Raw genomic sequence first — 22,506 nt, 5'->3', positions numbered from 1 at the left:
TCGCTTTATCACTTAAGAGAAAACGTATTTTAATATTTAATTGACACAAAATGTGAGATTCATCTAAAAATGAATAATCGACTGTTTAAAAAGTATCCATGGCGACTGAGAGGTTTCAGGCTGACACATTAAAATGGCTTAACACTGTAAAAGATGCTGAAAAAGTTACTTTATTATTTGTGTGGAAAAACATTGCAGATTTAACATTCTTGTATCGATCAGATTATTAGTCTTTTTACTGATTAACTGATGAGTGAATCAATGGGGGAGTAAATAATTTCCTACCTAAACATTCTACCATTTCACGCTGATACTTTAGTTTTACTGTTGTCCTTAAGGCACTGATAAAAAAAAAAAAAAACTTGCGTAAGTATTTATCGCTGAACTTATTTTGATAAAATATTTTTTACAAAATAAATAAGTTGAAAATTACAAGTCAGGTCAAGTATACAGTCCACAATATGGATACAAAAATTAAAAAAACAAGTAAGAATTCAGTTATAAAACACTGCAATGACGAGGCACAGGCCTTCCCTGCTGCTCATTAACAGCTTCTGTGCAGATAAAACATCTTCATCCTTTCATCCACAGTCATAAGTGCAACTTTCAAGACTCATCCTGTCCAGAAATATCAATAAATATTGACTTCACATTGCCTGTGGGTTGCCCTGTTTTATAACAGTATAAAAATTAAGTCAATGCGGTGCTTATGCATTCACATATGATATCAGTGTGTGTATGAGCTACACACAACAAACACCTGGAGGTAAGTAGAGGTAGCATATGAATTTAACATATTTAGGGAGGAATTAGCATGTGTTATAACATGGTAATTTCACTGGGTGGCAGGGTGAGCCTCTTCTCTCGCACCAGCATCATGTTTTCCACCTGCATGGCGATGACTCGACACAGCTCCAGGCCCTGAGGACAAACGCCGCCAGCGTTAGACAGACTGCAGTCTCACTGAAAATGATCACGTGTGGCCTCTTATGTGTGCATTTGCGTAATACCTGCTCTAGCTGCAGCTGAACGACCCGCTGTGTGTTTGTGTCCCCCAGGGTGAGGTCAACATAGGGATAACTGGTTCCAACAGTGGGCCTTTGGGTGCGGCTGGACTGAACCTCCACCAGGGGGACCACTGCCATCAGCTCCTGAGCCACACAGCCCAAACATTATAAAACACTACTTCTATGAACTGAAGAAACTCTGGATGTGGGCTCATGTGTCAGTCACAATGAGCTGAGTCACGATGCATGAATGTGTGTGTGTGTGTGTGTGTGTGTGTGTGTGTGTGTGTGTGTGCGTGTGTGTGACTCCTCACATGTGTGTTTTTGTGCAGGAAGTGGAGACCATTTTGATTGACAGCAACAATACAGGGGGTGTAAAAGTTGGTAGAGCTGCTGCTGTGGACGTAGAAGAAGGAGGAGCCGAACATGGGGAAGGCACTGACCAGCCCTACAAACACACACACACACACACACACACACACACACACGCACAAACACAGGAGGAGTTGACACCTAAATAGGGTGAACAAACCTGATATTATCACAGGCAGTGAGATGTTTTCTGTGGCTCTGGAGTCGTATGTTATATGAGCCGGTATTTGAATACAAACGTTTCTCAAATGAGGTAAAAATATTTTTAAAATAATTGTTTTTTTTATGGAACAAATGATAAAAAATGTATGGTAATGGAGTATCCGAATAGCAGAGGGCATTTTTTTTTATTAGAATAAAATGTTGTGATAAAAATTTCAAGGAAAATAAGCTAAACAAACAATGTGTAAGGAGCAGAGCTCTTGCTGTACAGCTTTTATTTTGGTAATTTTCACTTCAACATCCAGGGTTAATTCAGTCTGTTGAGGGCAAACCTGTGTTTCACCTAGGGGGCCATTTTTATGGCAAAAGGTAATTTTTTTATGTGACAATCATTTGATTTGTCATGCATTTAATTTGCTGGATTACACAAAAACAATTTCCTCAAAGTGTCACAATATCATAACATACAACTTTACGCAACAGGGGTTTGCTCTAATAGAGGGTAAAACTGATACACGCATAGAGAAAATATTATCTCAAACTGACTGCTGTGCTTCTGAACATTAAAAAGGGATCTTACCCAGAAACTGTGCCCTGGCCTGGTGCGAACTCAAGGTCTGCACTTGCTGCATGTGCTGCGTCACCATGGTAACCCACTGCTGCGGTGGCTGCTTTTTGAAGAGAGGCGTGGCGATATACTCCGACAGTTCATGTCTGGAGGAGAGCGGGAGAAGAAACAGAATCTAAGATAAACAGAAGCCTGTCTCACTCGAGGATTTCCAACGTTTCTCAAAATGATTTTCCACAACTCAGTGAGCTGTTCTGGTCTGCTGTCGCTTCTATGCAGGAGGGAAGAGAGACCGATACCAGAGGAGAAAGATAAGGGAGTCTTGCCCCTTGAACACTAGTGTTTGCAGTGAATTCTGGGCTTTTCAACTAGTTTTCCTTCTTGGTATGATTTGAATTCGCTCTACTTCACACACAACTGTAAAATGTCATGAACAGCTATGATAAGATTATGAAAGTGTTTAAAACTGGAGGCTACATCCTCCAACATTCTGCTGTGTAGTTGATTAGAAAGAGCCCTTTTTCATGGCGACTGTTTTCTCACATGCTGGGGATGAAGATGATGTCTTTGGCTCGGTGCTGCAAAGCTGAAAGTTTGGAGATCTGGTGAAACTGCTGATCGCTCACTTTTCCTTGCGGAAGTACATTAAGCAGGCCTTTACGGTAGTCCGGCAGGATCTAGGTGGACCCACAAACACAGTTAGGTACACATGCATTGAGCGCTACAGATCCTCTACCTGTCACCTGTCCTACCTGGTTATAGTGCATGGCGACATAAAGCTCATTGTCAAATTTGAGCGGTTGAGTCCAGACGACCCGTCTGAACCAGAAACTGTAGTTGGCGTCGACTACTTCCGCCTCTGTTGCGACATCCAGGATGTGCTCGTGCTTGTTCAGAGGACGCACATTCTGGCCTGGACACCCAGACTCACAGATTTATTACATATCACAGTAGAACAATATTGCTAAATATAAAAAATAAACAATTTACAATGGAGTACAAACCATGAGCATAAACTCTCCCTGGGAAGTCTTACAATACGTCTACTGCCACATTTTGAGAGAGCAGCTGTTTCTCAACAGCACAAACGCAAGAGCAGCTGTCAGCTGTTATCATGTGGAGAGATTTTCTGCGAAAGCTGGTAAAAACATCAATGTGTGTTTCAAGGAATAAAATTATCTCTCGCCCCCAGCGGCCTGGTATTTATTCATGTATGTAATTGTGGTCGCTACAATTTGTGCATCATGTCTGCATGAACATCAACACACTCGACTGCCACGTCTATAGCTTCAGATAACAGAGGGAGAATAAGTACTGTTATTACTGGGGACAACAATACTGACAACAGCACGACTGTCATAGTGAAAACAGAAGCAAAAAAACAAACCAAAAAAAGGACTCAAAGTCCTACTAATCAGGACTCAGCAGAAGAAGAGCAGCAATGAGCAGGGATTAAATGAACTGGTTCCACGTGGTTCCTTAAGCACTTTCTTTTAAACTTTTGGGAATTAAAACTTCTGACTGGACGGAAGAAGCTGAAGCTAGGAATCGCTGGTGGAGATGTAGCTGGCTATTTGCTGTGACTCTCAGATAAAAAGGGACTTGAGGCTCAGCTGTGACTCACCAATCGGCCGACTGGACCATTTAACAATCTCAACTAATCAGTTTTTGTTCGCCACTGATTCAGTCATAACAAAGGGGAAAGAGAAGAGGACACTACGTCTGTAAACACACCTCTATTGGTGACTACAAATATGGCGTATTCCTCCATGGCTTCCAATCTGTGCACTCCCATCTCATAACAGAGTTCCTCGATGACTTCCACAGAAACCTGGAAAAAAGTAAAGTCAGCGCAGATCATTTCCTCACAGCCTCCTCACCTCCATACGCATCAGTAACGATGAACTCACAACACTCACAGAGCAAGTTTTGATTTTCATGTGTCGTTCAATGCCTCCAGGAAAGAGAAACAGCTGACGTTTTGAACTTCGTCCCGCCTGAGGAAACACAAATACACACTTATACAGTACATACCGATTTTTACAGGCTTTTAACACATCTAACACACACACACACACACACAGAATACAACTAAGTAACTGACTCAAGTAGAACTTCAGTATTTATGCACTTTTCAATCTTTCTTTAAGAATGAATGCCGTATTTAATTAAATCATTAAATTAGAGTGGGTTACTGGCCTTGGCAGATGTCTGCGCTTTCACTTCTAGTTTAGATCTGATCGTTCTGACTGCAGCTTAATGAAAGCAGACACTGACCATCATAGCCTTCAGCTCCATGCTATTGGGTGGAACAATGCGGCCACCATACTGGAACGTCTTCTTCAGGTTGTGCTCGCACGCTTTAGCTATACCTAACAAAAGCAAAGATAATATTACATGCTGGTGGCTTTGTTACTGTGTACAGCAGATATTATTCTGGTGACTGTGCTTTTACCCTGATACTGTGTCCCAGCGCTGCGAGAGGCCTGCTGCAGGTATTTGAGCAGGAAGGGCTTGAGGACTTCAGAACAGCGATGGAAAGCAGTTAGGATGTAGAGCAGCCTCCAGCCTCGTTGGCAACTGTCACTACACGACACAAGAGTCACACGGAATCACAGGCTGGTAGGAGATGCAGGGTCATTGTTTGTGTTTGTTTGTTGTTTGTATGTTGTAACGCGTGGCCAGACTCACGGCTTGGAGCTGGCGTTAGCGGTAAGCTGTTTGACAACTTGGCAGTAAGCCTCATCCCTCATCAAGGTGAACTCTCCTATCAGCTGAGGGGAGGACACACACACACACACACACAAATTGTCAAACAGTAAAAAAAAACATATAAATCTGTCTGTGTGCATAAGCTTAGCTTAAGCTACTTTTAGGGACACAAAGCAGACTTAACACCTGATAATTGCAGACGGCGTGTGCAACTGGGGACAAAAGCTGTGTTCCCAACTGATAAAACGTTGATTTTTGGATAAGTGGACAAAGTTCGTGTTTGTCAGTTGGTTAGTTAGTATCTCGAGGACACCGCCTGCCTCGTCCACTGACGGAGCATGTGGGATGAGGTGCCAAAGGCAATGCACAGGCAACATTATCCGGAGTTCTCCAGTCTCATAAAAAGAATGTACAGAGCTTAGAAACTGTCCAATCAACAGCCCCCAAAAACAACTATACATAACCAGTGGTGGAGCTCCAACTCCAGTACTTGAGTCACAGTAAATTCTCCCAGTCAAACATTACTCCAGGCAAAGTCCATCCATCCATTTTCTTCTGCTTATCCTGTAAAGGGTCGCGGGGTCCAGGTAAAGTATTTAGGTCAATTTTTTTATTTGAGTAAAACAAAAGTTCAAATAAAAGTAGTGTAGTATTCAAAGGTTTATATTCCTTTTTAAAAATCAACACCATTAATAACAATAATATGAAGAAGGTTTAGGGTTAGGAAAGTAGTAATGAGGATATGTCTCCAGGAAATGAATTTAAGTCTAAAGTATAAATACTCCAAAATTGACAGAAGTATATGTGTGTGTTTGCACACGAATATGTGTGAGTTTGTGTGTGTGTGTGTGTGTGTGTGTGTGTGTGTGTGTGTGTGTGTGTGTGTGTGTGTGTGTTTACCTTGAGGAAAGTGCTGACCACTTCTTGCTCTGTCAATCCCCTGGGAGGAGCGTCACCCATGAAACGCATCACCGCTACACAGATTAGACAGCCGGGACAAATGTGTAAACAGGTGCACACACATCAACACTATTCAAGTCTAGCAGACTCTGTAAAAAAAACACTTGTCTCATTTTCCCACAATAGTATTTAGAGTCCATCTGTAATAAGAGTAATGTAATGAGATGATGTAATTAGAGGACTGATGAGAGAAGGTGAGAACGTACACAGGAAGAGATCAGTTGCCACTCTGTTCATAGATGGGTCAGTAAACTCTATCAGAGACTCAGTCAGGGGAGTCTGCAAAGGAGAAAAACACACAAAACAGGTCTAATATTAACTGGCTTCACTCTAAAGCTACAAAATACTATAAAAGTAACTCTTTTTGAGAAACTCAAAATCTCAAAAGTCAAGTATAAATCCGTCTTGCAGAACTAAGGATGTTTCTTCCAATCTCCTCAACATTTTTTCATATAAAATTCATAATGTGTAAACAAATATGTTGCCAGAAATGACTGATGAAGAAGGACGGCACCTTGGAGAACCTGATCATCTCAGCAGGTTCCCTGGTGTCTCTGCTCTTGCTCTTCAGGGAATCTCTGTGAGAGCAACAATCATCACAGCTCTGAGACAACTGTCCACTCCATAACTTAATAAAGTAAACAAGGCAATTTCACAAGTACAAATTCTGAATCTACTTAAACAAAAGGACAACATGAATAAGCAACAAGGTGTCTTTAAAGGACATTGTGCCAATCAGACACTGTCAGTGTCCTGTTTGCTACGGGTCTGATGGTGCTGACTGAAACCTCACCCCTTCCTGCTGGTTCCCTGCCTGAAGTACTTCTTGGCAAACTCCAACATGTCATATTTACTGTCCTGTAGCACCCTCTCATCCAGATCTCCATCAGCAATGCCGTCAAGACAAATATTCTGAAAGACAGAGATTGAAGGAATCAACTTGACGCTCAGTTCAAATAAACAGGCAGGACTGTAGATGCGGTTGTCTATGCCTGCGTACCTCAATGGTTTGATCGATCTCATGTGCAGCCATGGTGGACGCCACCGCAACAGCCACAGCTGACGATGCAGCAAACTGTCCTGCCCCACCTCGAGGCTCCGCCATGCGATCCAGAGGCAGGGACAGGAAGTCAGGAGGAGCGACAGGGTGGACGCACTCTGCCGGGAACGCGCCAGAGCGGCCAAACACGGCACCAAACTTCCAACCTGTCACACAGACGTATGAGCACACGGAGCACATCGATTACATCATCCAATTATACAGATCTTAGTGTCAATAACACACTCCCCTCCAACAGCTGTCAGCTCCTCAGTTTAATGGATCACATTCTTATCCATGTCCCTTTTTTTATTATAATTCACAATTCTAATTCACAAGACTTAATTCCCCATATAATGTAGCCTTTAATGTAATTACACACTCTGAGAGGACTGACAGACTCACTGGAGACTCATCCTCAGTGTTGCTGAATGTTATTCAAGTGTGTGTGATGTGAGAGGTTATGGAAAAAAACAACTGCTGATAATTACTCCCTCTCAGCACAACAGAGAAGATTGCTTCAAAAGTCTGCAGCATTGGACTCTGACGCATTTGCAGGAGAAAATCCGCTGCCGTTCTGGTTTGTGTCAGTTTTTGAGTCCACAAGGTCTCTGAGATGTGCATTTCAAATCTGGCTCACTTCTGTTCCACTATTTGTAAGCAGGAGGTCTTTTACTGTTGGACTGGTTGCATCTCGGAGGAGTGAAACTCTCTTGCTGATGTGTATAAATGTCAGAGAGGTGACAGACATTCTGAACAGTTTCCACTTAATGTTGAAAAAACCATACTATCATGACGCAGATTTCGCCCCATCCTGTGGCCATAAGGACTTAAGCGTCTTCTGTTTTTAGTTTTGTTTTTTGTTTCATGTCCTAACTACCCTTTAGATTAAGGTTAGAGCTCATCAAGTCCAATTACAGCTGTAACAAGCATCTGTTTTTTTGCAAAAACATTGCTGAACCAACTGTAACCCACCTGTTCTGCATCAAACAAACAGGTGACATCATGGAACATTTACAGACTGGTGAGCCGCTTGTTGTGGAGTTAATGAAGGCTAAACATGGATAAAATTGTGTGTTTTACATTGATCACGTAGCCACAAAAACATGGTCAAAACATTTAAATTCATCAATTCCTCAGAGACGACTGATTCCTTTGGTATCGTGACAGGAAACTGTGGTTTATCAGCTGAACAACCGTGGATCTAATAAACACGTTTTGGGGACCAGGCTGCTGTCAAGACTGTATTCTCATAATGGGCCAACAGCATAATTTATTTGTACTTTATTGGCTCCATTAAAACTCTCTGTATCAGTGTCAACTTTAAAGTGAGATTCAGTTTGATATGCTGATCTCTGGAGATCCCTTGTTGAAATTATACCCCCCCCCCCCCGACTTCAGTGAGAGCGATGGCCGTCAGACTGGAAACAGTGTGTATCAAGTTGACAATTTCTACCTGATGCCAACACAACTCCAGATGACTAATGATATTGCCGAGTCTGTAGCCAGAACAACTTGATATTGTTGTAGTTTGTCAGATTTGTGTTATTCTACACTCAAGTGGCCCCAAGTGCTTAAATATCTTGAGAGAGGCAGATGCTTAATTCACCAGAACATCATCTAAACACACACTCACACACACACCATCTATTACAAATGTCGCATCTCATACTGCTTAGATTTAGCCATGTTGAATTTTATCAAGATTAATACCTGTAGACTTGTTCAAACATAAATGATGACAGATACTAAATGCTTTTTAAAGTCATTGTCTGCAAACATAATATGTATTTATGGCATCTAAGGAGTCGCCATTTTCAGGGGAGAAACAATAACTCCATAATGATGAATGACAAATACGTGCACAGGCACACAGTAATTTGGGTCTGCCATCTATTTGATGGGACTTCTTCTCCTTCCCATCTCATCTTTTGTGTCCTCGAGAAACAACATAAATCAATATTTTTTAAATTGCTTCCCAATCTCCCATCTGAAAAATAATTTTCAGCTACAATATTTTATTTAAAGAGTGCCGAGGGCACTGTCAGTATCACTGAACCTCTTTTCCTGTAGCGTAAAACTCAATTACAGCTCCGGGACACACAGACACAGTCCAGGTTGGTATATCTTTATAACGATGTCAGTCTGAATAGGTGCCAAGTTGGGCTTGGACATTGTCTTTACCTGAAACTGGGTGGGGATGTAACATATACAGTAGATAAAAGCTGCTTTCAAGTGCTGAAACAGGAGGTTGATAAGAAAACAAAGACTGAATAAACACGCACCGAAGTCTTGAGTGTCTCGCTTCAGCTCCTCCAAATACACCACCTTCTTCCTCACCACACACCCGTAGCTGTAACCTGGTCGATACACACAACAAAAACACACACACAAAAGTAAACCCACTCCTTGATCACAGACTCAAAATCTCCAAGTTTTCACTACATTAGTAGCAACAGGGTCTCACCCTTCTGTAGTCCGTCCAGAACTTGCAGCCTAATGACGTCACCTTTGTGGAACCTGAGCATCGAGTGGTCCTCTGTCACAAAGTTGCGCTCTGCTATCACGTAGTCTGAGTCCTGACGGGTGAAAATATTCCCAAATTTTCCAATGATGATTCAATTGTACAGAGAGAATTTACCTTTTAAATGTAGGTATGTTTTTATTGTTAAACTTTGAGTCAGTTTGGGCAATTAATTTAACTTTTCAATGAGTTGCTTCTTGAAACTGAGGTTCTATAAACTCCTGTACCTTTTTGATCTCATTGATGAAGGTGTCTATGAGGTGTTTGACTTGTGGCGCCTTAGCTGAGAACAGGATCAGCTTCTCATTGGTCAGGTTGAACTCCAGCATGTTCTCAGAGGGGATGGTCACAAAGAGGATGTCCGCATAGCTAAAAACAAAAACAAAAAAACACAGGCACACACTAATCTATTGTATTTAAGGGCATATTTAACTTGGGCTTTTTTCCACATATTCATGTTCACAGTTTTAGCTGCAGAGCTCCACTAAACATACAATTTCCATGAGGGAGAATAACAGCTGGACCTTCAGGATTTCATTAAACAAAAAGTCAATCACAACGTGGAATTTCAGACACAACAGAATCATTGATCATGGTAGGAATTGGAAAGAGTAAAAAAACGTAAGGGACTGATTTGAGTGACGTCACACCCAAAACAAACTTATGAATACTTAGGAGTCTAATGACTCTGACTGCACCCTTAATACCAAAATTAAGCTGAACGTGCCCCAAAAGCAGGGCGCGCACATAATGCCAACCACCAAATGCCTGCTACCATAAATTGCTTCAATAGGGCTCAAAAAAATCGGGCTACAGGTGTCACTGGAGCACATGAAAAAAAACTAAACCAAAACCTCCCTTTAGCAGCCGAAGTGCCAGACCGGAGTTGGTCAGGAGTCAGGAGTTGGTAGAGCCCAAAAACTGAGGGAAAGAACAGTGTATACTGGACTTTCATGTGACTCAACTGACTATCTGCATTATGTTAACTGGTTTTCTAGTGAGTGAGTATTAGGAGAGCAAAAACATACGTGTACGGTCGCAGAACTCTGAAATAGTCGGGAGCTGCAGCGCTGCTCTTTACAGTCTTCAACAGCTTAATGCCACTGTGGGACACTGACAAAACCTGCACACCTGTTCCAACGCTACCCTGCACACACCCAAACACACACACACACACACACACACACACACACACACACACACACACACACACACACACACACACAAACACACACAAACACACACAAAGAGGTTTGATAAAAAATAAAGCAACAACATAGTAATTATTTCCCTCCAAGGATTTACCGCCCTCACCGATGCAGGGAAAAGTCGAGAGAAGTATATTTCCCATGTTTCCCGAGCTGCCATGACGATGGTTTTCTTCACATGTTCATCTACTGGATCCATATTCTGTTCAACCCCATGTTTGGCTGTCATTCACAGTCACACACACACACACACACGCGCGCACACACACACAAGCACACATGAACTCATGAACCTCAAAGATGTGTTAAGATTAGAACATACGGCAGAAGAAATGTTTGAGGGAAGAACAGACAGACTACCGAACAGAGCTTTCATTTTCTGCCTTTCATCTCGGGTGATGCGAACACATGCCTCTGACAGGGTGTCGTTCACGATCTGGAGAAGAGTAGTTAGAGAGACATTTAGAAATAATTGTATTTGATCTGATCTATCTGCGATATGTTGTCATGTAAATAAATAAGAGGTGAAAAGGTGAAACAACTGATAGATCAATTTAAAGAAAAACATGTTTTCTGGTGGATAATCAGACGAGAAGATCAAAGGAACTCAAATCTGAGTGAGAAATATGAAGTTATTGTCAGCAGCTGTGATTTCAACAAAAATCCAGACTGGATGTTTCTCCCCGTAGCCGTAAGAACACGCCTTCACTATTTTCTGTCTCTGAGCTTTTGTGAGCCAACCAGTAGACTCAGGAAGTGTCTGCTCCTAAATGCCATCTCATAACACTCAATAAAATGGTGAATTTTGACATTTTGTTTTTATGGATTAAATAGACTATGCAGTATGTGTTCATTTGTGGTTTTAAGAGTTCTGGAAGGATAATTTTATTAATGTTGTGCCACTAAGCTGGCCAGCTGCTGGCTGTAGCTTAATTAAGTAGACAGACATTAAGCCAATAAACCTATTTTATGTGAAGACTTGAACAACTCCTAGGAACTACTCCTTTTAGTATTAAGTTAAAAAAAATGATCACGTGTAACAAATAAATACATTTATTGCAGAAAGAGATGGGTTGATGCAGGCATTTAAAAAGTTATAGGAGGGAAATATAATTGGGCCCAAAAGAAAACACTGTTAATCAGAACAGAATCTATGTATTAGAAGAGGCGGGGTTCACCCTGGACGGGTCACCAGTCCATGGCAGGGCCAACACATACAGACAGACAACCATTCACACTCACAGTCACACCTACGGTGAATTTAGAGCAGGGGTGCCAAACTGGGGGGGTGCCATATGGCCCTTTACTGCATCAGTTTGGCACCCCTGATTTAGACTCTGGATCAGCCTCGTCCCCTCTTAATGTCTTTGGACTGTGGGAAGAAGCTGGAGTACCAGAGAGAACCCACACAGGCACAGGGAAAACATGCAGACTCCACACAGAAAGACCCCGTGCTCCAGCCAGGGCTCAAGCCCAGAACCTTCTTGCTGTGAGGCGACTGTGCTGCCACTGCATCACCATGCCGCCCATTCACCAACGATATTCTTTATTATAATCTACGCCAAGCATGTGATGTTTTCAGTGGAATTTGAGGGTTCGACATTTTCTGGATGCCATCTAGCTTCTCATGGTTTTGTGATGGTCAGCGCCCCTATTGGCATTGTCAGTTGGGATAAAGCCACATTTGGATGAAGGCATTTTAACTTTATTTTCTTTCCCTTGACTCCTCTGAGTGCCTGGATCAACCCTTGTCCTCCTGAGTCTATTATTGCCAATGATTCGGGATCACAAAAAGGGAAATAGGGTTTAAACCCATTCATCATTTGGTGTCTCGTAATCAGGACCTCTCTCATTTATGTTTTAAGTCACCTGTTTGAAAATGAGCTCCAGCACCAGCGGGTTGTTGAAGATGTCTTTGGGATAAAAAACCTGGAACAGAATAACAGAAAATCAATGTAGAATAAAACTGTTTTGACAGTGTACCTTTTGTGTAAGTGTGTGTGTGCACCTCTTTCCTGAGGTAGAGTCTCCAGGGAATGTTGGTGTAGGTGTAGTGTTCCTGGTTGGTGCTCTGATGCAGCTGCGTCTGGATGGTCTCCGTCTCTACTGGGAGCTCTCGTGAAACTGCATCAAATAGGTCACGTTCCATTTTAGTTTCACCTTTATTTAGACAAGTGTGAGGTGAACATGGAAGGGGGTGCTAATGCATATTTTTCACTGAGCTTCAGGGCTATGTCGTTGCTCCATTTTTGCTTAAAACTTGTTGACAGAAATCAAAATGTTTTTTGGGTCAAGCACCCATGAGATGACAGGACGAATTTTCAGGTTTTCAGAATCTGCACGTCATCAGCTGCATTGCTGCCTGCCTGCTGTGAGAGAGTCGGCGTTCTGTTTGACTGCTAAATTCTTCATCTTCTCGATTCTGGGAAATCCCAGCAAACAGGCTTAATATTCTTGCCAGTGATCTAACCGTTATCAACTAAATTAGCTGCATTATCGCTAAATATGAAGATGTAAATTAAGCCTGATAATGTGAGACGACAATTAGCAGAATGCTTGATAACAGCTGGCACGTCCGCGATAAGGTCAGGAGCACAGTAAAGCGGTGAAAAGGGAGCAATGAGGCTGCATAATGACCCTGCTGACAACTATGATGGCCTAATTGTCACATAATGGGTGTAAAGCCTTAACAGCAAAGCTCCCCAAAAACACTGAGCACATTCTGAGATCAAATTAACATCTTTGAAACATTCCACATCTGTTTTTTCCACTTGTGGCTCTGTGAAGGGAATAAAAACTGACCAGAACATTAAAACCATTTAAAGGGTTTTTCAGGTGTTTCACGAGGTAGAAAATGTATTGAAATTATAACATTAAAGCTACATAAGTGGTCACCAACCTTTTTTTTCACCCTGTAATGTCAAAAGGGAGAGGCTAAATCTAGCTGATCACATTAGCTGAGAGATTACAGTAAAAATCAAATTAATATATCAAGTTGACAAGGTCACATTTGCATTTAGGCTGGGACAACTCATGCAGCCTAATACATGAAGAAGGTTTACATTGTGTAAAACTAAGTGCAGCTGATCGCGTTGTTTTCTGCAAAGACACAACAAACCCTTAATACTTCCACAAATCAGCCTCACGATGTTGTTACTGCGGGATTAATTGAATCAGTTTACAGGAATTAAATCACAGCAAAATCTAAGATGCAGTTTCTGGACACATCTGAGGCTGTTAGATCCCTTTTCACATCAAATTTATCATTTTTACTGCCCCTTGATATTGTTACAACAAAAAAAACAACAACAACACAAAATGATTTTGTTTTCCGATGTGAACTCCACTACAGGGCAGCAATGCAGTTATATCATACATGATCATTAGAAACAGTGAAAAGAAATGGTGTAACTTCATCAGACCTAATGCCTTCTAAGATTTATCTAAAATGTGTCAACGATCGACCAATCAGCTGTGATTGGCAGGTCGGTGACTGCATCATGGAATCATAAGTAATAAGAAAATTTGTTCTTCTGAGAAACGCAAGGGGAAAACTCCACCTTTAATACAGGACAAAGATGTAGTCATGTCTGTATAGGGTAAGTCGTAAGTACCTGGTGGAGGTATCGGAAGGGGACGGTTGGGTGCTCTTGTCTTGGTGCTCTTGGTGGGTTTAAAGCCAGCTTCTCTTATTGCAGATGCAGAAGGTGAAGGTGCAGCTGGACATTTGGACTGAAATGGCACAAACACAGTTTGTTTTACTTCACTCAAAAGTCTCATTTGAATCTTGAAAATAAAACCTGTCCATACTATATTTTACATTCCTGGACTGTTTCTTAGCATGTGTGTGTTTGTGTTTGTGTGTGTGTGTGTGTGTGTGTGTGTGTGTGTGTGTGTGTACCTGTGGAGCAGGAGGGTTGTCCATCTGGGGTTTTAGGATCTGTAAAGCTTCATCACGAGGTGTTTGCTTCTTCTTAAACTTCCCCTCTGGTCTCCTAAATATGTTCACACAGAATGAACAGCCCACATTATGGTTTACATTTCTCTAACTACAAATGCGCTGTGTATTCAGTAAAGTCTCTAATGTTTGCTGCGTACATAAAGCTGCTCTAGAGCTGTGTAACATCAGACATCTGTTGGTGGTTTGAGATACACCCTGGGCTTTGCAAATCTTGTTTAGACATTTTCCTCTGTCAAATTATTTGACAGAACAGGGATTTAACTGCTGTGCTGTATTTACAAGCACAAATCTGGCAGTTTACTGTGGGCTAACTCATCAACCTTAATCAGCCTGTCAGTTTGTGAGGATTTTGTTGTTTCTGAGATCTCACCTTTTGCCAGGTGGCAGTGGGTCTGGTGGTGGAGGTGGGGAGTTGTACCTTTGGATAATTGCTTTAAAACAAACCATAAAGCACAAATTGTCAAGAACTGGATGAATTGATCAAATAAAGCATCATCATTCAGATATCAGAGACAATGATGTCACAGTTCACATATTACAGATTTTTCAATCAGTCACCTTGAATGTCTCGGCTGGGCACAATATAATCTGAAGGGCGAGATGAGTACTTCACCACTTCTCCAGCAGGGGGCGGAGGAGACGTCACCACTGGGGCTACAGCATATACACACACACACACACACACACACACACACACACACACACACACACACACACACAGAGATAGATACTCATTTAAAGCTTTATTAAAAAGGACTGAAGGGACTTTCTATTTCTTATGTGCATGCTGTTTTCTCTCTCTCTCTTACCAAACTTCCTGGCTGGTTTGTCCTTGTTTGCGGGGATGCCTGGAGCTCTCCTCCGAGGAGCGCTGTCCTTACCTGACTGAGCATGGGAAAGCCACAGACACAGAGCCACAAAGAGAGGACAGAGACAGCTTTGGTACAAATTAAACATTAAATCTACTCAGATAACATCTTAGAGGAGCAAAGAGAATGTTGAAAACAAACCTTCCTTTGGTAGCAAATGCTAGAAACGAGATAAAATACCAATGAAATTAAGAATCTGCATATTCTCTTGCAAACCCTCAATTATGTCCAAATTTTAAAAAACAACAAAAAACAGCCTTTTGGTTTTATTTTGGAGGAATAGTGATGCTTGTTAGTCAAATTTTGCAGGAACGTTTAAATCTTTAATGAGGTGATGAAATATGATATAATACGTCACTCTGGACTGTGACTTCACATTTCTCACAGTTACTGACCTGTGCAGGCCGGTTAGCTGCCGGCTGAGTTGAGTCACTTTTGTTGGTTTTGGTGGAGCTCGTTCGGGGGTTCGAGTCAGGGCGGGAGGCCTCTGGCTGAGCTGGAGGCTGCGTTGGAGTTGGTTCCTGCTGAGTGGTGGGAGGGTAGGGGCTGAGTGGAAGGTTTGCTGCAGCGTAGGGAGTTGGGGTGAAGTTAGCGTACGGGCTGGGTGGGATGTTGTCGTATGGACTGGGAGGTATGACAGAGTAAGGGCTGGTGGGGGCATAAGGGCTAGGAGGGTATTGGGGCAGAGGGCTCATGGGAGGGCTTGTGATGGGGGAAGTGGGGGGACTTGACACTGGACTGCTGACCATATCCACCCCCTGTGAGGTCATCCGCTGAGCCTGAAAAAAAAAGACCTGTCACATAGAAAACAAAAGCTCTCTTGCAGTGGTGAAACAGAAACAGGTCCAGATGGAGGATTCACCATGATGACGGCCTGCTGGTTTCCAATCTCCTGCTGCTGCTGGTGCTCTATGACAGCCTGCTGGGCATCTGGAGGAGAGAGGTGGAAAAACACAGTAACCAGGAGAATGGGAAATGATGTTTGAGGTTTTTTTCTAATCATATTTCTCTCTACAGTTGACAAACCAGGTGTTACAGGTGCGACTGCAGCAACAGGAGGTGACATGACGCCTCCCACAGGAAGAACTCTCACAGCTGCCGACACACACACATCATGTTTCCGTCACATTTCGTCTGTTTTGTTGCACTTGCTGAGCATCTACTGTGTGAAAATAATAAGTCTTTGAATGTATCACCTCCAGGTGGAGGTGGGGGGCCGGTTGACTGCCCTTGCTGTTGCCACCCCCCTCCAACTCCCCCTGCTCCCTTCATCCTGCTGGAGAGTCCTGCAGCTGATTCAACTTCCTGTGGGGAGAGAGACAAGCATGAAAGATTGCTGACTTGAAAAAGTGGTTCTGAGAATAGCTGGATATCAAACTGATATACAACTCTGAAAGTTTATATTTTTGATGGAATAAGAAAAAACAGGAATCGTGATGCCATTACAGACCAGTGTGTTTGAACTGTGACATGACGGTCACACATAATGTAACAGATTTTAAATACAAGGAGGAATATTTGGGGGAAAAAAGTGTGAATAATACAGGCACAAATATTTGGGGAAAAACTTTTCATTTAGACTTTTTATTGCAAACACAATTGTATGTAATTCTCCAATGTAGCAGCTAGATGTCACTAGATACTGCAGACTGGTTGGAGAGTAAAAGTTAACGCACATTTTGCTAAATGAAGGGACCTGAAGGAGAGGGAATTGGCTAAATTCATATTGGGTCTTTTCTACCTCAATGATACCCAAAGCAGCACTTTCCACTGTTGCACACAGAGTTTACCCATTCAGGCACACATTTGAATACTTATGGGAAAAATGTCCATGCACGGTGCCAATCTGCGCATTAGATGAAATCAGTGTGTGTCTTGATCAAGGACACTTCAACACAGTAACCTCAAGAGCCTTTAAGAGTTGTGTTATACCCCTATAGATCAGTAAACCACCCCTCTACGAAGCCATGCAGGACGGCACCTCATTGAACTCCTCTCATTTTATTATACGACCAACTGATGGGCTACTTCAGAGCAGCAGAGCCCAACTGACAGTGAACCCGACACTGTTATAAGTTTTTACCTTGAAAAGGTGAACTTGTTTGATTATGGTTACTTATTTGCACATCCTGTTGATAATGTGCAGAATTATCATTAATTTTAAGCCACAATTATGACTTCATTAAGTCTTTGGTGTCTACCAACGCCTGAGGGGAATATCTGGGTCTTTAGCTGTTAAATGCTCCAATATGTTCACCAGATAGTTGCTAACAGTCTCTGTTTGCCTTTGGGGGCCAAGCAGGTGGTGTACAGTGGGGTTTAAAAGCCTTTTCTTCACAAAACACTTACCTGCTGTGACACTCTATGAACAGTGTGACTGAACAAAAACGATAAAGTTTGGAACAGCGGAGTACTGAAATGAAACTCATTGTAAAGCTCTATTAAGCTGTGGAGAGCCGCGGAGCTGTGCGATTATTCTTAGTATGTTTATTTCTACAAGTCAACCCCCTGATGTTTCACGCAGTATGTTGATAAGTAAATGCCTGTGAATAAAATCATTGTTAATATGCTACTTCATGCATAGCTGTGTAGCTCTTAGCAGGATAAATAGTGGAAATGGAATTTAAGTGTACACATTGTTGAGTGTTTAGAACACACTCATCATACAAATAAAAGGCTGATTATGGATGATGAATTATATAATAGCTTGAGATGGTTCCATGGCTTTTCTCTTCACTTTTAAATGATTTGTTTGTATCACTAGCCAGAGTGTGATTTTTAAGTGTAAGCTTCTGTTCTCTGTGAAGGAACTGTACAGACTATTGTGCCACCTTCAAATCTAAGCTGTTTAAACACAAAAGATAGATTTTTCACATCATATGTGCTATTACAGGAAGATACAGAGGAATAAAAGTATCTTTAACAGTGTGCAATATCAAATCAGAGGACTCCCCTTTTTATTGTTCAGCCACTCCATCAGAAATCAGCTACTGACCCATAAATCTAGAGGAGAGTGTGTGTTTGTTGGCCATGTCTCATTAAATAATAAGCCCTTCATTTGCAAGAGTGTCAGCTCCTCGTAAGCAGATCCCAGCGTTGCCTGGGTGGGAAATCACCGTGGCGATCTAGTGGCTCTGACAGTTACGGTAACTGGGTAACGTAATAGGTTGCTGGGCAGGAGAGATCTGTAGAACACATCTGATACATGCTAATCCCTGTCAGCCACATCCGATAGCTGGGCTGACATTCACCACATCACCGACCCAGCTGAAGACTGACTTACTCAACGTGGTATGATCACTGCCTGAATGAGATATAAACAGCTTTTTTTTCAAAATGATCAGATCCAGATCACCACTGTCACCATATTTTTCATTTCGGCAGTAAATCATCACCTCCTTGTTGGCAGTACATCGTCAAGCATGAATGAACATTGGTGAATCGTTGCAACGCAAATGGCGAAAACAGATTACAGAAGTATCAGCAAGTCATGCAGAGCTCAAAAACACAGTATCTGTGCCATCTGGTGGATATTCAACAAGTATCCAACTACAAGAGAAAACTTTATGTGGCAAATATTGCTTGCATAACATCAAATCTGACCTGCTCCATGCTCATTTAAACTCATTACAAATTAAGGTCACTACCATTAAATCCTTATATAATAAATTTTATGAACACTGGAGCAAGTACAATTTCTCCATACATATGTATACCATCTATACATAAGAGACAATTGCTGGTTCAGTGTTGTGATGAAGGACACGCAAAGCATATCTTTGCACAACATCAATATTAAACCTACAGCAAATGTTCAACAGAGGAATTCCCTCTATTGAGGTCAAGTGTGTTATATAACTTACCCCATTTCCGTCAGACAGCACAGGGTCAAATAGGCTGTCAAGATAACGATCCATCCCTCTCTGAGGCTCCAGGTCTGAGAGCAGAGGAGAGGAGAGGAGAGGAGAGGAGAGGAGTGCAGAGAATTATACTTAGATTTAATTAGAATATGCGCACCTGTTTATGCTTTGTATATAAAACCCACCTTGACTGGTGAATCCATCTGAGCCAGTTATCGCCGAGGATATGACATCGTCATTCATATCAAACCCACCACCCAGCAGGCTTCTATAAAATACAGAGACAAAATAATTAAAGCCATTTAAAATTACTGCAGCCTCTTAATTTGCACATAAATCTAAGCATGCAGATTCATTAAGTGGTTTGATGGGATGATGAGAACCACTTTGTGTGCATGTGTGTCTCACATGCTGGCATTGGGTCGCACTCTGGTTGGCTCTTGTGCAGAGATGATGAAATAGCTACTGTGTTTGGGGAAGTCAGCGGGAAGCTCCAGGTCTGACATCAAATCCAGAACATAGTCTGAACCCTCTAGCTCCACCCGCTGAGCCGACTCCTTCAGCAACACTGACCAGCCTCGACACCCCTCCACCACGTTCCTACACACACAGTCATGCAAGCACACAGTTGTTTTTCTATCACTTGAGGGGGCATTAGATATTAGTTCCCTAGAGACCTGTTGTGACCTAACCACTATGCGCCTAACCCTAACCTTAAACATAAAACAAGTTAGTTAGTAACAATTTTTCAGGACTTGTGTCACCAAGTCACCAAAATACACACTAGCAAGGAGGCTAAAACCCACAGCCTCTATTATCAGTTGCCAGTGCATCTCTTAAGGTTCAGGGGAATGAGGTTTACCACCTGCACAGCACTACTTGCTGGCCTCTGCTTCATATTAACAGGTTTATGTCCCCAGTGCAAGAGGCTTATTTCCCCACCAGAATCTGTTTCTGTTAAATCCTGCATCAAATACTTTTGAGACTGATACTGATAAGTACAGTAAATTTGACAGACTTTGATACTTCTCTTGTCTTCACACCCACACACATGATATAACAATTCCACCTCTTGCACTTCAACTGTTCTTTGTTGCCCAAACTTGTATTTAGTGCACATGCTTGAAAGTAAGATAATACCTGTGCTGTAAGATGTTCCTGGCCATCTCTTCTCCTGTTGTCCAGGAGTGCAGAGGACACAGCACGGACACACCTGAGTGAAACATAAGCAGAAGTCTGGAGTGTACCTTCTGACAACAGCGCAACTACTTTTATGGACATTTAATAGATGTTATCTATGAAGTTCAAATCCCTTTTCACTCAAGTCTACCTGACACATGGTTGGTAACAACCCCCCCTGAAGATTCTCACCACCAGCAGACACAAACACAGCCAATGAACCAGAGCAAGTATCAAGTGTTGCTTAAACCTTGCAAGACGGGCCACAGGACAGATTAGTTGGATGAGAGGAGGAAATGAGAGAGACAGACAGATGACTTCCGTGATGAGCGGTGCACTGTGAGGCAAAGACCCTGCCTCACAGGTTGGGTCAAAGTTTAATTAGATCTACAAAACACACTACTTTGTCATCACTGGTCAAACTGCAGCATGTGATTCTGGCGGTAACACAACAGTTTGTGAAAATGTTTAGATCTCATAATAAGGTCAACATTTTAGGATAAATGCATTACTAAAGCAGATGCAAACTAGAGGGGCACTCTGTAACATCCATCAAAAAAAGTGTAAACTGGAGGGGTCTCAGTGATGACATAGCCCCCCCTATCATCCTACAAAATTTCATCAAAATCCATTCAAGAACTTTTACTTATCTTGCTAACAGTCAGATCATCCCTGTTGATCACATGACCTCCTCCTTGGTAATTTTTTTGTCCCTAAGTGTAACAGCCCCAAATTCAATGGCTTCTTTCTCGGCTCGTGCTACACACTTGTACTCAGTTTCTAGCTAACAGTTGCACACTCAGATAATGAAATCTTCCCCAGTGCTAAAGTAAAAAAGCCGTTTTTTTTTACTAAATCACATGGATGTGTCCCAAATCTTCCAATTGATGAAACTCTCAAGTGCACCTTCACTGCCTGTCATGTAAAGTGATCATTTTGCTCTCTCAGTTCTGTCCAAAAATATAAAACAAGTCTAAATCCCTTCTTCGGCCTCATGCTTTCTCACCATCGAAGCAGTGTATGTGCAGGACAGTGTGCGCTCTCTTGCGGTTGGCAGTCCACTCCAGCAGGCAGGGTGGGTACGTCCGGACGTGCTCTGGTCCAACATTCAGCCGCTGCAGCGCCTGGAGCAGGTGGCGCTGACACACACAGTCATAACCCTCCAGCCCATAGTCGGACACAAACCTGCCACAAATATGTGCACAGTAGCTGTTTAAACATACATTTACAGAAAACTTGAGATTTTACAACTGAATACTGTTGCCAATAGTTTCCAAAGTTCAACACAGAATAATATTATTCTGGCATAGTTTGCTGTGTTAATATGTGTCTTACTTCAGCAGGTACTTGGCCAGTCTTTCAGAAGGCAGGAAGGCAGAGAGGCAAGAGGACATGAGAAGCCAACCACGCTCAGAGTTCAACATGTTGGGATTCCTCCAAACCTAAAATTGCAGAGAATAAGAATAAAGAGAAGGTAAACAGTGGTTGAGATAAAATGCCAAGTGATCTACTGAAACACATTTAGGGTTTAATTGCAGACCCCTTGGCTACAAAAAGCTGGATTTTACCTGGTTGGCAACTTGAGCCAAGATTTCATCTCTGAGGCTGGGATTGGCAAGTCCTCTCTGGATGATGTAATTCCCAAACAAATTCTCCTGAGCACCATTCAGGTTTGGATCTCCCATAAACCTGAGGATCTATCAGGAATACAAACACAGATTTTCAACACATTCTGAACCTAAATAATCTTGTGTTGTACGTCGCTTTGGACAAAAGCGTCTGCTAAATGAAATTGTAGAATTGTAGAATAATCAAAATATAAGTGCAGTGTGCAGGACGCACGTATTTGATTTGATTAACATGAATGTCTTGGATGCTGTGGTTTCCCAGCATCATGTGAAGGCAACATGTACCAGAGTGAAAACATTGAGGGCTCCTTGTTTAAGCTCCTGATCCAGTCTGGTCAGAGAACTCTCCAACGGGGCTGTCACCATCCCAAACAGTGGTTCCTACGAGACACACACATGCACGCAGTTACCAATCTCCATCCACAAAACAGGCCTAGTTATAGATTTCAACAACCTT

At 42.2% G+C, this 22,506-nt stretch overlaps 1 protein-coding gene across 1 annotated transcript in view; it reads right to left on the bottom strand.

The window, feature by feature from the left end:
* Nucleotides 1–159: 159 nt before the first annotated feature.
* Nucleotides 160–22,506, bottom strand: part of myo15ab (myosin XVAb) — a 49,543-nt gene continuing 27,196 nt past the window's right edge. Inside the window, exons 37-77 of the mRNA XM_086211986.1 lie at nt 22,335–22,430; nt 21,990–22,118; nt 21,757–21,863; nt 21,428–21,606; nt 20,383–20,455; nt 19,651–19,842; nt 19,428–19,510; nt 19,246–19,319; nt 16,579–16,687; nt 16,409–16,477; nt 16,245–16,312; nt 15,778–16,161; nt 15,323–15,398; nt 15,072–15,167; nt 14,884–14,944; nt 14,454–14,547; nt 14,167–14,284; nt 12,561–12,676; nt 12,422–12,481; nt 10,913–10,988; nt 10,659–10,774; nt 10,373–10,491; nt 9,572–9,713; nt 9,288–9,399; nt 9,106–9,180; nt 6,782–6,987; nt 6,575–6,693; nt 6,296–6,359; nt 5,988–6,060; nt 5,722–5,795; nt 4,801–4,883; nt 4,565–4,695; nt 4,387–4,481; nt 4,029–4,106; nt 3,844–3,940; nt 2,862–3,022; nt 2,653–2,786; nt 2,122–2,255; nt 1,322–1,455; nt 1,011–1,151; nt 160–921 (exon numbers count right to left, since the gene is read on the bottom strand). Coding sequence (XP_086068112.1) covers nt 820–921; nt 1,011–1,151; nt 1,322–1,455; nt 2,122–2,255; nt 2,653–2,786; nt 2,862–3,022; nt 3,844–3,940; nt 4,029–4,106; nt 4,387–4,481; nt 4,565–4,695; nt 4,801–4,883; nt 5,722–5,795; nt 5,988–6,060; nt 6,296–6,359; nt 6,575–6,693; nt 6,782–6,987; nt 9,106–9,180; nt 9,288–9,399; nt 9,572–9,713; nt 10,373–10,491; nt 10,659–10,774; nt 10,913–10,988; nt 12,422–12,481; nt 12,561–12,676; nt 14,167–14,284; nt 14,454–14,547; nt 14,884–14,944; nt 15,072–15,167; nt 15,323–15,398; nt 15,778–16,161; nt 16,245–16,312; nt 16,409–16,477; nt 16,579–16,687; nt 19,246–19,319; nt 19,428–19,510; nt 19,651–19,842; nt 20,383–20,455; nt 21,428–21,606; nt 21,757–21,863; nt 21,990–22,118; nt 22,335–22,430 — 4,650 coding nt within the window. The 3' untranslated portion in view covers nt 160–819. The remainder of the gene's footprint in view (nt 922–1,010; nt 1,152–1,321; nt 1,456–2,121; nt 2,256–2,652; nt 2,787–2,861; nt 3,023–3,843; nt 3,941–4,028; nt 4,107–4,386; nt 4,482–4,564; nt 4,696–4,800; nt 4,884–5,721; nt 5,796–5,987; nt 6,061–6,295; nt 6,360–6,574; nt 6,694–6,781; nt 6,988–9,105; nt 9,181–9,287; nt 9,400–9,571; nt 9,714–10,372; nt 10,492–10,658; nt 10,775–10,912; nt 10,989–12,421; nt 12,482–12,560; nt 12,677–14,166; nt 14,285–14,453; nt 14,548–14,883; nt 14,945–15,071; nt 15,168–15,322; nt 15,399–15,777; nt 16,162–16,244; nt 16,313–16,408; nt 16,478–16,578; nt 16,688–19,245; nt 19,320–19,427; nt 19,511–19,650; nt 19,843–20,382; nt 20,456–21,427; nt 21,607–21,756; nt 21,864–21,989; nt 22,119–22,334; nt 22,431–22,506) is intronic.

This window comes from Aulostomus chinensis, chromosome 8, assembly GCF_037954235.1.
Source record: "Aulostomus chinensis isolate RoL2024-O1b breed Wild chromosome 8, RoL_Achi_v1.0, whole genome shotgun sequence".
Taxonomy (NCBI): Eukaryota; Metazoa; Chordata; class Actinopteri; order Syngnathiformes; family Aulostomidae; genus Aulostomus; species Aulostomus chinensis.
Note: the sequence above shows the minus strand (reverse complement) of the source record. Positions and strands in the feature narration are given on the sequence as shown.